This window comes from Arachis stenosperma, chromosome 10 (assembly GCF_014773155.1).
Source record: "Arachis stenosperma cultivar V10309 chromosome 10, arast.V10309.gnm1.PFL2, whole genome shotgun sequence".
In the NCBI taxonomy this organism is placed as follows: Eukaryota; Viridiplantae; Streptophyta; class Magnoliopsida; order Fabales; family Fabaceae; genus Arachis; species Arachis stenosperma.
In genome coordinates, this window is record NC_080386.1 from 6,964,585 (window position 1) to 6,978,730 (window position 14,146).

The window sequence follows — 14,146 nt, forward strand, 5'->3', positions numbered from 1 at the left end:
ATTATTTTTATTTAAAAAAATATTAATATAATAAATAAAAAAATTTAAAAAAGATATTGTCTGAAAAAATAGGGATAAATAAATCTCTAGTCAATTTGAATTTAAAGACAATTAGACCTTTATCCATTTATGAATTTGACAGGTCAGTATTTTTCATTTAAAGTTGACGGAAAAACATTCACAAAAATCACTTTGTATCACGAAAATAGAAAATAAGGATCAAAGTAAATCGTTTTTATTTTAAAGAATCGCATTATCATTCAAAAAAGTAGATAGAAAGTGAATTAGTAGTTTACTCTTAAAAAGTTAGAGGATTAAAACCGCATTATAACACTACTTTCATGTTTTAATATATTATAAATAGATTAGAGGTCATGGAAAAATACTAACATGCGAAGCTTCAATGATATTTCTCGGAAGCTGCCTGGTAAAGTTGAGTTGACTTGATTTCGCCACTTTCTTCTTCTAGTTTCTGTTTTGTCAGTAACAATGGACCTAAACCTGCACCTGGAATCTAGATCTCGACCAAGCCTCACTCCTTGAATAGTAGTGACTACTTCAACGAGGCAAACTCATTCTGTAAGTCCTCCATATGCAATCATAAATTTAACCCATCCCTGCCACGGGTTTTAGCTTTATTCATTCTAAACAATGTGTATTCCCCTATGAATCGAATTGCTACTTATCATTTGTTTTGCTAAAACGTATTTGTCAGGTAAATATGAAAAAATTTGAAAAACTTTTAAGAGTCCTGATACATTAGTAGTTCAGTAATTTTTAACCATTAATTTTAATTATAAAAATTATATATATTATATATAAAGGATACTCTAGTATATAGATTGAAGTGGTATAGAGAGATAATTTAAATTCTTTTTATAGATGTTTTTATTATTTTATTATTATTCAAAATGTGGATTCTACATTTATCTATCTCTCTTTCATTCTATTAAAGAAAAAATCTGTAAACTTACATCTTTACCATATAATTCACCTACATATAATTAAAATCAACCGTCAAAATTTACTGAATTAAAAGTTTTCAAAAAATTTAACCTTAACTGCTCACTTTGATTGAATCACACTGTGAGTGCACAACAATTCATATCGAGAGTCTGTTTTGAGTTTGAAGGGCAAATAGGCTTTTTTTAACTTTTTCTTTTTGTGGCAATAAGAATCATACTCTAAGCGGTTAGGCAATGCTCGTGAACCGTTATATATCTAATATGAAACTAAATTAATAATATACTCTATGAAATGAATTAAGTATCATGAGTTTTGTGCTTTGTTTCATTTCTTTCACAATCCCACGATAATTCATGTTCTAATGCTGTGTGCTTAACATATGTTTTTGTACCATCTGATCCAGGCATTTAATCATCATGGCTGGTTTCGGAAACATTGCTTCCAATCTCGGAGATTTGGCAACAGAGGTAGCAAAGCAGGTTGGAGGAGAAGCCCTAGCAAGCAGGTTGGTATCTGTAAGAAATTCGGGAGAGAACTTTGAACTTCTGAAGCAAGAACTGCAAGGACTACTTGCATTGAAAGAAGATAAAGAGAAGGAAGTTCAGGGAAACAGACACAAAGATACCTCAAGTGCTTATCGCTTATGGTCTGCAAAGGTGTTTGAGGTAGCTGCTGAAACTCGTCATTTGATTGCCAAATATGAAACTTCAACTTGGTCTTGGAAGCACCCAACTCTATCCACAGAGATTGAGAAAAGACTTAAAGACGTTCAACAACTCGTAGAGAAGGGAAATTCTGTGGATTGTATAGTTGAGAAACCACCGGATCGCATCTTAAAAGTATTTGATGCTCCTGAAATCATGGGGTATAAGACTCTCCAAAGTGCACTCGAAAATATTGTTGATCTGCTAAAAAGCAGCAAAATACAAACCATTGGAGTGGCTGGAATGAAGGGCGTGGGGAAGACAGCACTGATGCAGAACCTAAATAACCATGATGTTGTTGCAGAGATCTTTGATATAGTCATCTTTATTAGACTCTCAGCTGATCACACAGATCACGAGCTTCAATGTAAAATAGCAAAGCGATTGAGGGTGGATACTGAAGTCATCAACGATCCCGAGGAAGTTGCGAGAATAATACATGAGGAGCTGCAAACTAAGAAGTATTTGCTGATTTTGGATGGGACAGCGGATGAGATCAACTTGAGTCAGCTGGGTATACCATGTAATGACAATCACAGTAAGGTGATAATAACTGCTCAACATCGCCAAGTTTGTACCTTGAATGGAGCAGAAAGGATGATTGAGGTAGGCCTGTTATCCCGGGATGAGGCATGGAAGATGTTCTGTAACACTGTAGGTCCTGTGATTGATCTCCCGGACATTCCAGAGATAGCTCGGCGTGTATGTGACAAGTGCTCTTGTCTTCCCCTTCTGATACAAAAGATAGCACGCTCTTTCAGATTGAAAAAGAGTGCTTCCAGCTGGAGGGTAGGACTGGAAGATCTTGAAGAACGATGGCCGGATTATGAGAATGAAGGCGTGAGTGAGTTGTACTCATTCTTGACGTTCTGTTATGATGAATTGAAAGATGAAAACAAACAGAAATGCTTTCTGTATGCTTCATTGTACCCTGCCAATTGTAAGGTTTATACTGACTATTTGGTGGAGTGTTGGGCTGCTCAAAACTTCCTTGGGGATGTTAACAACACAAGGAAATACCAAAAGGCACGCGATCGTGGTCAGGCGATATTGGAACATCTTACTGATGTCTCTCTTCTGGACAGAGGAAAACAGATGATATATGTTTCCATGAATGATTGTATGCAACAACTTGCTTTGCATATATCATCTAAGCACCCTGAATGTAGTTCTTATGTCCAAACTAGAGAGAAACTTGGTGATGCCCAAGAATCATTATCATGGGAGAAGGCTAGATGGGTATCAATGATAGACACTAATCTGAAAAATTTGCCAACAAACCAAGATTGTAGCATGCTTTTGATGCTATTGCTGCAAAAGAATCCAGACTTGTCTACGATCCCACAACTGTTTTTCAAGAAACACATGAGAAGTCTTCTTGTGTTGGACTTGTATGGCACTGGAATTAGGTGGTTACCATCATCGATGTCAAAGTTAACAGGTCTTAAAGGGCTCTATCTTAATCACTGTAAGCATCTAAGGGAGTTACATCCTGCTATTCGAACACTTGAGCTTCTTGAGTTCCTCGACATTCGGGGTACCCAGATAAGCTTCATCCCATCTCTTATTGGGTACTTGATCAATTTAAGATGCCTGCGAGTCCCATACATCAGAAGTGGTGATCAAAATATGGATCAAACAGGTGATCTTGATCCTTGTGCAATTTTAAGGCTCACAAGATTAGAAGAATTGGTCATCGAAGTAGTTTCCTTTGAGGACTGGTGCAGTAATGCAGAAAATGTGATGGCGATGTTGACTTCTTTGGAACATCTAACCAACCTTCAGTGCAGCTTTCCCTCTTCCAACATTCTTGACAGGTTTCTAAGAAGGAGATCTGGAAGGCAATTTACTTCGTTCCAATTCTTTGTCGGATGTCCAAACTCAAAACGGCCACAAATTCTAGAGTCTTTTGAGTATAGGATTTCCAAATACATAAGGTATGACAATAGCAAGCATGAGAATACTTTTTCAATAAGTGAGATACTTCCTCAAACCCATGCAGTTGAATTGGTACACTTCAAGGAAATTAAAGAAATATCAGACCTTGGAAAAGAAAACTTGGAGCAAATTCGCGGTCTTTCACTCGAGGAATGCAATGAAATTCATACCCTTATAGGAGGTAATGTGAATGGTTCTAGAGATGAAATCGGCCTGCCAAATCTAGAGCAATTGCTGTTAAACAAATTGCTTGAATTGAATTGTGTGTTTCGAGGTCCTCTGAATCCTGGATCCCTTTCCAAATTAAAGGTTTTGACATTGAAGAATTGCCCGTTTTTAATAACCATTTTTTGCAATGGGGCTATTCAATATCTCTCAGAGCTTCAGAAACTGGAAATTCACAGCTGCTTTAGATTAGAAGAACTTATTCCAATCATAGAGGTCGGTGAGGATGTTCTTCCAAAACTGGAGGTGCTGCTGCTAGCTAACTTGCCAAGACTCAGATTTGTAACCCCAGACATGACATTGAGATGGTCCTCTCTAGAGCGAGTAAATATATACAGGTGCCCTTTGTTGAAATCTTTACCATTTTGCAAGGACAAGGAAACAAACCTAAGATCCATTAGGGGTGAACAAGGATGGTGGAATGAGTTGAAGTGGAGACACAAAGCTCAATACCAAGACATATTTCTACCCTCGAATGAGCTTACATTTTAGCCATATTTCTTCATGGCTCGCATTAATGTTTTATGAAGAAATGAAAAGCAAGTTGTGCTTGTGCCTGTTGCATTTTCCTAGTATGTTCTGTCTTAAAAACATTGTAAGTTGTAACATCTTGTTCATGGATAAAGTTTGATTTGTGTGTAAGTTAGAAGAGTCTTTCCTTCTAATAATATCTTCTTTGAAAAAAACAAATGCAGATCATGCAAGATTTTTTAGTGCATGTGGAGTAGAGTAGTTAGCTTTCGTCAAAAAAATCATTTTAAGCAAATGTATCGGTTGAAAACTCCGATCACACTTCATGATGTTCAAATTGATGGGAGATATCATAATCGGTTTGTATGGATAGTGTTTGTTTAATGAATACCTTGTGCGCAGTTCCTAGTTAGATTTTAACATCTAGACATCTAGCTTTATAGAATATAGCATATTAAGACAAAACATTTTTTAATAACATATAATATAATTTAATTTTGGCATGCCACCAATATACAAATGTTATTCCTATATATCAAATTACATATTACTATGTCAGTTTATAATAACATGAGCCATCCATCAAAGGTATCAAACTTTATCTTCATCATACAGAAATAAAAATTAACTTCAACGGTTCCATTTCACATTAAACTGAGGCTTAGTTCATCTACAACCTTGATGAGGCCAAACTCAATAAAAAAGAGAAATCTTTTATAATTCTTTTAAATATATACTATTCATTTACTTTGTGGAAAATTATTATAGCCCTTAAAATAGTTCGTCAAATATAAAAGCCAAAAATACTATCCCTTTATACTTTTTCTTGCACTAAATACAGAAACAAGATCTGCTTCTTAAATTCAACAATTTCATACTCACCAAGAGAAAAGAGAGAAAAGATGGAAGCCCTTCTGTCACAATTCACCTTGTTCTCAGACCATGCTCTGCAAGACAAGAGCTTTGATCCATCCACAATTGAGGACCTCATGAAGCTGTTTGAGATCGAGTCATACAAGGCATGGGCAGCTGCAGAACTTGAGCAACAGAAAGAGGTTGAAGAGGCTGAGGTTTCCATGCAGGAAGTTGAGGACTACCTTGATTCTGTCATGGAAAGTGCCATGGACGAGTTCCGGCGCTTCGAAGAGGAGCTTGAGAGCATGTCAAAGGCTGAAATGGAGAGCCTAGTTAACACTGCTGAGAGTGCAAGAAAAACGGGAAATTTGATGGAGAAAGCTGCCACCATTGCTTCCAAGAAGTATATTGAGGCTGCACTCAATTCAGCCACTGCTTCCATGAAATCTGCTTGGAAGGGACTCTCTTCCGGCAAGGTTCATCCTTCGTAAAGCATAACAGTAGCAGTAACACCGCTCTTATTGAAATGTACTCAAGTAAATCTTGCAATAAGAATATAAGATACTTCTCCTTTAGCCAGATTTTATTATGTTCACTTATATATTGCTGATATAGAAATTGGATCAGAATTGTTGTCCCAAAATTGATATGCTGAGAATTCATGATTCAGCCACCAGTGGAAATTCCAAAGATTTAATGTTCATGATGCATGGAAAATCCATTACTTTCATCATGTATGGATCTGATATACCAGCTAGTAGTTAGGTTTATGAATGATACTGCTTAATCTCTAAGCTTCAGTAATGTAGTTATCCCTTAAGAGATATATCATTACAACATTTGCCATGATTCATTTCCTAATGATTCAGGAGACAATCATCTCCAGCATCTTATCTTTTGCCATGGCTCAGTTCACTTGAAAAGCATACCGCTGAAGATTCATGAACTCACGTGTCGCCATGTCATAGGGATGTGTAAAGATTCATGAACTCACGTGTCGCCTTGTCATAGGGATGAGTAACATTTGCAGAATTTGCAGACTCCTCGGCGGCATCGAAGGTGTTGGAGTAGAGGATACTACTCTGGCTGGGGAAATTGGTTTTGGCCTTATGGCCGGGGAACTCACGTGCTGTTGCGTCGTCGGCACCTGCGGCCTCTTCAGCAGGGTCAAAGGTGCCGAGCCAGATGCTGTTCTTGCCAGGTTCGCAAACCTGGGACGTGTAACGGCCCCAGGGCCTCTCCAAAATCCCTCTGTATCGAATCTCTCTGGAGAATTTATTTGAAAGAACGGCAGATCGGAGTTTAGGTATTGATATTCTGGAGAAAACAAAAAAATTGGTTAAGTTGATTCAAAAAGTTATTTAAAGGTATGAGATAAATTAAATAACCGTGTCTGATGGATAATATACCCAAATTTAACAGTGTGCATGTAAGATGTTGCGTACCTAAGGTTGGAGAACCTGGGATCCTTCTTGTTTTTGAGGCCCTTGCCACTTGAAGCTGGTGAATTTGATGCTGGAGTTGCAAACCCCGTGTGCTGTAATGGCGTACCTGGTGAACCAGCCGTTTTAACATGTGAATGAAGCCAATTACGTAACAAGCATAATTCAAACAATTAAATAAATAATAAAGGCATCTCCACTTCTCCAGTAGTAAGACCTCTTCAAAATAATGTCATCATCATAATTACCTAATTGAGTCATCAAGTCCGCCTCTTCATGGATTGGGGAAAAAACCTGATCAAATGTAGACGGTCGACCTTCTAGCGCCTTCCACCAGTTTGTTTGTCCCTTGATTACAGTTAGTGCTCTGCTTACCAATTCCTTCCTTGAAAGATTACGCATCTTTGGGCAACCATAAAATCCTACTTCTTTTAAACCAGGTCCAATGCCCAACCCACTCGAAATGCTGGTCAATTCAGGAAGATGGAGAAGCCATAACTTGCTCAATTTAGGGAGGAAAGTATCGGCACTGGGGTTACATGTATAAGAAAAAGGCTTATAGCTTATTAGTGTACTTAATTTGGGACAGTCTTTCACCATGAGCTCCTTCAACAAAGAAAGATTTCCCAGAAAATCCAAAGAGAAGAGAGTCGTTAACTTGGGACAACTTTGCAATGACAAAGACTGCAACATACCAAATAAGCAGTGAGGAGGAGTTGAGCCTTCCCAGATGCTTCTTAGATTCTTCATCTGGAATATACTTAAGAATAGCAGATGCGGAAGCATATCAATATTATCATCTAAGTCACCTCCTCCACCAATTGTTTGCATTTCTTTGCATTCTGCCAATATGCACACACGTAGTTGCTCTAAATTTTTCATTTCAAATTCAGTTAGACTCTTTAAGGTGAAATGCCGATCCAAGAAAAGAGCTTTGCTGTGTCTAATAAGCATTTTGATTTCATCTGTGACACCCTCACCTTTTACAAATTTTAAGCTGCAGTCACTTTGTTTAAATTCCACATCAGTGGCAGGTGGTATGCTTGATATAATCCGCTGCATATGACAACCAACAATGAACCTGAAATCAAGTTCAAAAATGCGGGCTGGTATGAGCTTCAAAAGTTCCAGTTGTGGGATATAAATGCTGAGAGTTTGCAAACACTCTAATCCCAATATTTCTGGTAGAATGACTTGCACATTTTTATTCCACCGCGCATCATCAGGGTTTACACCAATACACAAATGTTCCAACCTGTTGAGTTTAGATAGCACGCCAGAAGGAATAATCATTGAGCAGGAATATGGCATGTTCTTCTTAACATGATATTCATAAAAGCAGAGGGTCAAGCTTTGAATATTGGTCAACTTCTGGACCTCTTTTGGCAGATGTGTGATCTGAGTCTCATCAAGATCAAGCTTCTCAAGCTTCTCCAAATTTCCGATTTCAGGTGGCAATTTCATGAAGCATTCACAACCTTTCAGATATAGTTCTCTAAGCTGCTCCAGAAAGAACAAGGAACATGGCAGTTCTCTTACACTACTGTAGGATAAGTTCAGGATGCAAAGCAGAGGCATGTGATAAAAAAATGAAGATGGTATTTTTGTCAAATCAGCATTGCGTTGCAGCATCAAAACTTTGAGTTGCAGACAATCTGGGGACTCTGGTAGCTCAGAGATTTTATTGCCTGCTAATTCAATTCGTACAGCATTATGCCAATTGTCAGTGTTGGGTGGTTCAGTCAATCCTAGGTTCGATTTCTCTATGAACAATGGGTATAAGGTGTATATCCATTCTAACATTTGATAGGTTTCTTCTGGTAGCCAAATATACCTGCCTCCAACACCGTCGAATTGAAGAAAGATGGAATTTTCCACTAGCTGTCTTAGGTTCTTTTCTGTTTCTCCCGCATCCACAAAAAGAGAAGACATCCAGTGATTCATCAATTCATGATCAACTATGCCATCTCTAATTTTGGGAATGCCTGAACAGCTCAGGAGGCAATTCTGTTGTGTCTTATTCATGCCATCCCATATTAAGTTTAGGAATGTGTTTATCATGATGCTGTTCAAACCATGAAAATTGATGACATCGTGTGAAGGATTAGTAAATTGTAATTTGTGGAGAGCAAGTTCCCACATTCTGACATCTTGATGATTCTTCAACCACTTTGCCACGAGGAGAATTGCATGAAGGTGGCTACGACACTCCTCAACTATGCGCACTGCAGTTGTCAGGATGGCATCTGATGAATATACAAACTCCTTCCCCGCAGTGTCACAGAAGACCACCCATGGCAGCAAATGTTCTTTTGTCCGTATTTCCAAGTTCACTAACCCATCCTTCAATCCTCCTTCTTTAGCCTGTTGAGATGATGGTGAGTCAGTGGTAATGAGTACCAAAACTCCTGTCAGTAGAGTACCATAAAGTCCCACTTTTTGTGGATCAACAATTTCCTCACCATCCCTATCTACAAGAATTACTAGATACCTGCTTCTTGACATCTCGTCTTCAATCTGTAGGGTGCACAAGATGTCATCGTATTTAATAGTTGAAAGCTGAAGTAGTTGACAGATATGTTGCTTAAGTTCCTTCTCTGCTTCTGAAGTTGGATATCCGGTGGCATCAATAGTCAGATGTCCATGAAATGAATTAAGAATGTCAAGTGAATGATGCTTGTCATTCAAGGCTGCAGTTACTTTTTCCATGACTGTTCTCTTTTCAACATCACTTCTTGTTGATAACCTGATGCATTTTGCATGCTTTGGATTTTTGCTTTTACAAATGGAAATCAATGTTTCCATGAGTTGGTGGACAGCAAGATCAGCAGCCATATCGAGAATAGCTTCTGGAATGAAGTCCAAGTTGGCATCACCGAAGATGAAGTTGGAGCCGGACCTATCACCATTTTCAGCATCCCTTATTATCTCCTTTGGAAGAAGTCCTTCTAGTTTAAGCGGCAGCTTGCTCTCACAATATGGCTTTGATATGAAATCATCAAAGATCACTCTCATGTCCAGCGGGTAACTACACAAGAGGCTCATCAAATCCCTCTTCCTCCTCAAACTATTTATCAATTCAAGTGAGGAAATTGTTGATTGCAAGCTCGTCAAAGTTCTAATCTGAGAAGCCGAGGCCCCTTCAGATTCTGTTTTGGGAGTAGCACCTGCTTTGCTCATGTTGGAACTTAGTATCTGCGAGGAAATTGTTGATTTCAAGCTCGTCAAAGTACTAGTTTGAGAAGCTGAGGCCCCTTCAGATTCTGCTTTGGCAGTATCACCTGCTTTGCTCATGTTGGAACTTAGTATCTGCTAGTGCCCTGTAAGGAGTGCCAAGCAACAAGAAATATTATCATAGACTCTTTTTTGTTATTATATAGTAGAAATTAATCTGACTAGATAGTTAATACTATCTAAATAGAACAAATATTTTAAAATATTATGAAAGATTATAACCCGGTTGTTAACTTGCATGACTGTGATGTACAAAGGCTTCCGCTAAATTACATCTCAGTTCATTTGAAAAAGAATTCGGCATAAGAAGATTTATTTCTTCTTGTAAGGATTAATTAAATGCTGCAACATAAGTAACTAGCAGTAACAAAGAAATGAAGAATACTAGTATATGTGAGACGCAAGTGTACCAAATAGAATTGAAGAGCTGTTCTTCTGATCCGAGCTAAGCCGTCGAAGTTAGGAATCAGGATTACGATCTCCCCTCCAGAGACTCACCAAGTGCCAAGAAGAAGACTTGTTAGGGATTTTAGAGTCCTCGCATCAGTCAAGTCAATGTGAAATAGTGAAGAAAGAAATGTCCACGATTTCTTACTCCAGCTACTCAAAAAACAATGAGAACGACTAATGATATATAATAAGGAGAAGCCGTGGAAAAATACTAACCTTTGAAGCACTCAATGACATTTCTCGGAAGCTACCTGGTAAAGTTGACTTGACTTGAGTTAACATTTAACCACTTATTTTGGAAAATTTTATTACTACAGGGTATATTCTTCCGTAATCGTGTGATTGCTTCCGCCATTTTCTTCTTCTGGTTTCCGTTTTGTCAGTAACAGTGGACCTGAACCTGCACCTGGATTCTAGATCTCGACTAAGCTTCACTAGACTACTTCAACGTGGCAAACTCATTCTGCGCTTGTTTGTTTCAGTAACCGTAAGTTCTTCACATGCAATCATAAGTTTAACTCATCCATGTTAAGTGTTTTCGTTTCATTCATTCTAAACAAGCTGTATTCCGCTAAGAATTGAATAGCTGCTTATCATTTTTCTTGCTAAACGTATTTGTCAGGTATATATATGAAAAATTTTAACCTTAACTGCTCACTATAACTACTTTGATTGAATCACACTGTGAGTGCACAATAATTCATATGCCGAAATTCCTTCTTTTGATCACTTATGCCAGAAGTTTGTGCTGTTAGACAGAGGCATATATCTAATATGTATGTAATTGAATTAAGAATACTCTATGATAATTCAAGTTTTGTGTTCTGTTTCACTTCTTTCACAATCCCACGATAATTCAAGTTCTAGTGTTGTGTGCTTAATATATGTTTTTGTAACATTTGATCTAGGCATTTAATCATCATGGCTGGTTTCGGAAACATTGCTTCCAATCTCGGAGATTTGGCAACAGAGGTAGCAAAGCAGGTTGGAGGAGAAGCCCTAGCAAGCAGGTTGGTATCTGTAAGAAATTCGGGAGAGAACTTTGAACTTCTGAAGCAAGAACTGCAAGGATTACTTGCATTGAAAGAAGATAAAGAGAAGGAAGTTCAGGGAGACAGACACAAAGACACCTCAAGTGCTTATCGCTTATGGTCTGCAAAGGTGTTTGAGGTAGCTGCTGAAACTCGGCAATTGATTGCCAAATATGAAACTTCAACTTGGTCTTGGAAGCACCCAATTCTATCCCCAGAGATTGAGAAAAGACTTAAAGAAGTTCAACAACTCGTAGACAAGGGAAATTCTGTGGATTGTACAGTTGATAAACCACCAGATCGAATCTTAAAAGTTTTTTATGCTCCTGAAATCATGGGGTATAAGACTCTCCAAAGTGCACTCGAAAATATTGTAGATCTGCTTAAAAGCAGCAAAATACAAACCATTGGAGTAGCTGGAATGAAGGGCGTGGGGAAGACAGCACTGATGCAGAACCTAAATAACCATGATGTTGTTGCAGAGATCTTTGATATAGTCATATTTATTAGACTCTCAGCTGATCACACAGATCACGAGCTTCAATGTAAAATAGCAAAGCGATTGAAGGTGGATACTGAAGTCATCAATGATCCAGAGGAAGTTGCGAGAATAATACATGAGGAGCTGCAAACTAAGAAGTATTTGCTGATTTTGGATGGGGCAGCGGATGAAATCAACTTGAGTCAGCTGGGAATACCATGTAATGACAATCACAGTAAGGTGATAATAACTGCTCAACATCGCCAAGTTTGTACCTTGAATGGAGCAGAAAGGATGATTGAGGTAGGCCTGTTATCCCGGGATGAGGCATGGAAGATGTTCTGTAACACTGTAGGTCCTGTGATTGATCTCCCGGACATTCCAGAGATAGCTCGGCGTGTATGTGACAAGTGCTCTTGTCTTCCCCTTCTGATACAAAAGATAGCACGCTCTTTCAGATTGAAAAAGAGTGCTTCCAGCTGGAGGGTAGGACTGGAAGATCTTGAAGAACGATGGCCAGATTATGAGAATGAAGGCGTAAGTGAGTTGTACTCATTCTTGACGTTCTGTTATGATGAATTGAAAGATGAAAACAAAAAGAAATGCTTTCTGTATGCTTCATTGTACCCTGCCAATTGTAAGGTTTATACTGACTATTTGGTGGAGTGTTGGGCTGCTCAAAACTTCCTTGGTGATGTTAACAACACAAGGAAATACCAAAAGGCACGCGATCGTGGTCAGGCGATATTGGAACATCTTACTGATGTCTCTCTTCTGGATAGAGGAAAACAGATGATATATGTTTCCATGAATGATTGTATGCAACAACTTGCTTTGCATATATCATCTAAGCACCCTGAATGTAGTTCTTATGTCCAAACTAGAGAGAAACTTGATGATGCCCAAGAATCATTATCATGGGAGAAGGCTAGATGGGTATCAATGATAGACACTAATCTGAAAAATTTGCCAACAAACCAAGATTGTAGCATGCTTTTGATGCTATTGCTGCAGAAGAATCCAGACTTGTCTACAATCCCACAACTGTTTTTCAAGAAACATATGAGAAGTCTTCTCGTGTTGGACTTGTATGGCACTGGAATTAGGTGGTTACCATCATCGATGTCAAAGTTGACAGGTCTTAAAGGGCTCTATCTTAATCACTGTAAGCATCTAAGGCAGTTACCTCCTGCTATTGGAACACTTGTACTTCTTGAGTTCCTCGACATTCAGGGTACTCAGATAAGTTTCATTCCATCTCTTATTGGGTCCTTGATCAGTTTAAGATGCTTCCGTGTCCCATACATCAGAAATGGTGAACAAAATGGAGATCAAACCAGTGATCTTGATCCTCGTGCAATTTCAAGGCTTACAAAATTAGAAGAATTGGTCATTAAAGTAGTTTCCTATGAGGATTGGTGCAGTAATGCAGAAAATGTGATGGTGATGTTGGCTTCTTTGGAACATCTAACCAACCTCCAGTGCAGCTTTCCCTCTTCCGAAATTCTTGACAGATTTCTAAGAAGGAGATCCGGAAGGCAATTTACTTCGTTCCAATTCTTTGTCGGATGTCCAAACTCAAAACGGCCTCAAATTCTGGAGCCTTTTGAGTATAGGATCTGCAAATACATAAGGTATGACAATAGCAAGCATAAGAATACTTTTTCAGTAAGTGAGATACTTCCTCAAACCCATGCAGTTGAATTGGTACACTTCAATGACATTGAAGAAATATCAGAAGTTGGAAAAGAAAACTTGGAGCAAATCCGCGCTCTTTCACTCGAGGAATGCAATGGAATTCGTACCCTTATAGCAGGTAATGAGAATGGTGCTAGAGATGAAAGCACCCTGCCAAATCTAGAGCAATTGCTGTTAAACAAATTGCTTTTACTGAATTGTGTGTTTCAAGGTCCTCTGAATCCTGGATCCCTTTCCAAATTAAAGGTTTTGACATTGAAGAATTGCCCACGTTTAAGAACCATTTTTCGCAATCGGGCTATTCAATACCTCTCAGAACTTCAGAAACTGGAAATTCACAGCTGCATGGAATTAGAAGAACTTATAGTCACAGAGATCGGTGAGGAAGTTCTTCCAAAACTGGAGGTGCTGCTGCTAGCTAACTTGCCAAGATTCCAATTTATATGCACAAATACGATATTGAGATGGTCCTCTCTAGAGCAAGTAAATGTATACAGGTGCCCTTTGTTGAAATTTTTACCCTTTTGCAAGGACAAGGAAACAAACCTAAGATCCATTAGGGGTGAACAAGGATGGTGGAATGAGTTGATGTGGAGACACAAAGCTCAATACCAAGACATATTTCTACCCTCGAGTGAGCTTACATTTTAG

At 38.4% G+C, this 14,146-nt stretch overlaps 4 protein-coding genes across 4 annotated transcripts; 3 read left to right on the forward strand and 1 right to left on the reverse strand.

Moving 5' to 3' along the window:
• The first annotated feature begins 395 nt into the window (after positions 1-395).
• LOC130954467 (probable disease resistance protein At4g27220) lies at positions 396-4,523 on the forward strand. The gene is made up of 2 exons (XM_057881211.1): positions 396-579; positions 1,370-4,523. The coding sequence occupies exon 2, from the start codon at positions 1,383-1,385 to the stop codon at positions 4,323-4,325; it is 2,943 nt and encodes a 980-aa protein (XP_057737194.1). The 5' UTR covers positions 396-579; positions 1,370-1,382; the 3' UTR covers positions 4,326-4,523.
• A 683-nt stretch (positions 4,524-5,206) lies between these two features.
• Positions 5,207-5,650, forward strand: LOC130954469 (uncharacterized). The gene has a single exon (XM_057881213.1). It carries the CDS (start codon positions 5,207-5,209, stop codon positions 5,648-5,650), a length of 444 nt encoding a protein of 147 aa, XP_057737196.1.
• A 451-nt stretch (positions 5,651-6,101) lies between these two features.
• On the reverse strand, positions 6,102-10,430 carry LOC130954465 (uncharacterized). Its single transcript, XM_057881210.1, has 4 exons — positions 10,246-10,430; positions 6,850-9,921; positions 6,605-6,710; positions 6,102-6,476 (listed from the first exon to the last, which is right to left on the reverse strand). Exons 2-4 carry the CDS (start codon positions 9,893-9,895, stop codon positions 6,122-6,124), a joined length of 3,507 nt encoding a protein of 1,168 aa, XP_057737193.1. The 5' UTR covers positions 9,896-9,921; positions 10,246-10,430; the 3' UTR covers positions 6,102-6,121.
• Positions 10,431-10,607: 177 nt separating this feature from the next.
• On the forward strand, positions 10,608-14,146 carry LOC130954468 (probable disease resistance protein At4g27220). Its single transcript, XM_057881212.1, has 2 exons — positions 10,608-10,772; positions 11,194-14,146. The coding sequence occupies exon 2, from the start codon at positions 11,207-11,209 to the stop codon at positions 14,144-14,146; it is 2,940 nt and encodes a 979-aa protein (XP_057737195.1). The 5' UTR covers positions 10,608-10,772; positions 11,194-11,206.

Coding starts and splice junctions, on each gene's coding strand:
- LOC130954469 (XM_057881213.1), top strand. CDS start 5,207: ATGGAAGCCCTTCTGTCACAATTCACCTTGTTCTCAGACCATGCTCTG.
- LOC130954467 (XM_057881211.1), top strand. CDS start 1,383: ATGGCTGGTTTCGGAAACATTGCTTCCAATCTCGGAGATTTGGCAACA.
- LOC130954468 (XM_057881212.1), top strand. CDS start 11,207: ATGGCTGGTTTCGGAAACATTGCTTCCAATCTCGGAGATTTGGCAACA.
- LOC130954465 (XM_057881210.1), bottom strand. CDS start 9,895: ATGAGCAAAGCAGGTGATACTGCCAAAGCAGAATCTGAAGGGGCCTCA. Junction 6,711..6,849: donor GGACTTGATGACTCAATTAG/GTAATTATGATG, acceptor CTGGTTCACCAG/GTACGCCATTACAGCACACG. Junction 6,477..6,604: donor CCCAGGTTCTCCAACCTTAG/GTACGCAACATC, acceptor TGTTTTCTCCAG/AATATCAATACCTAAACTCC.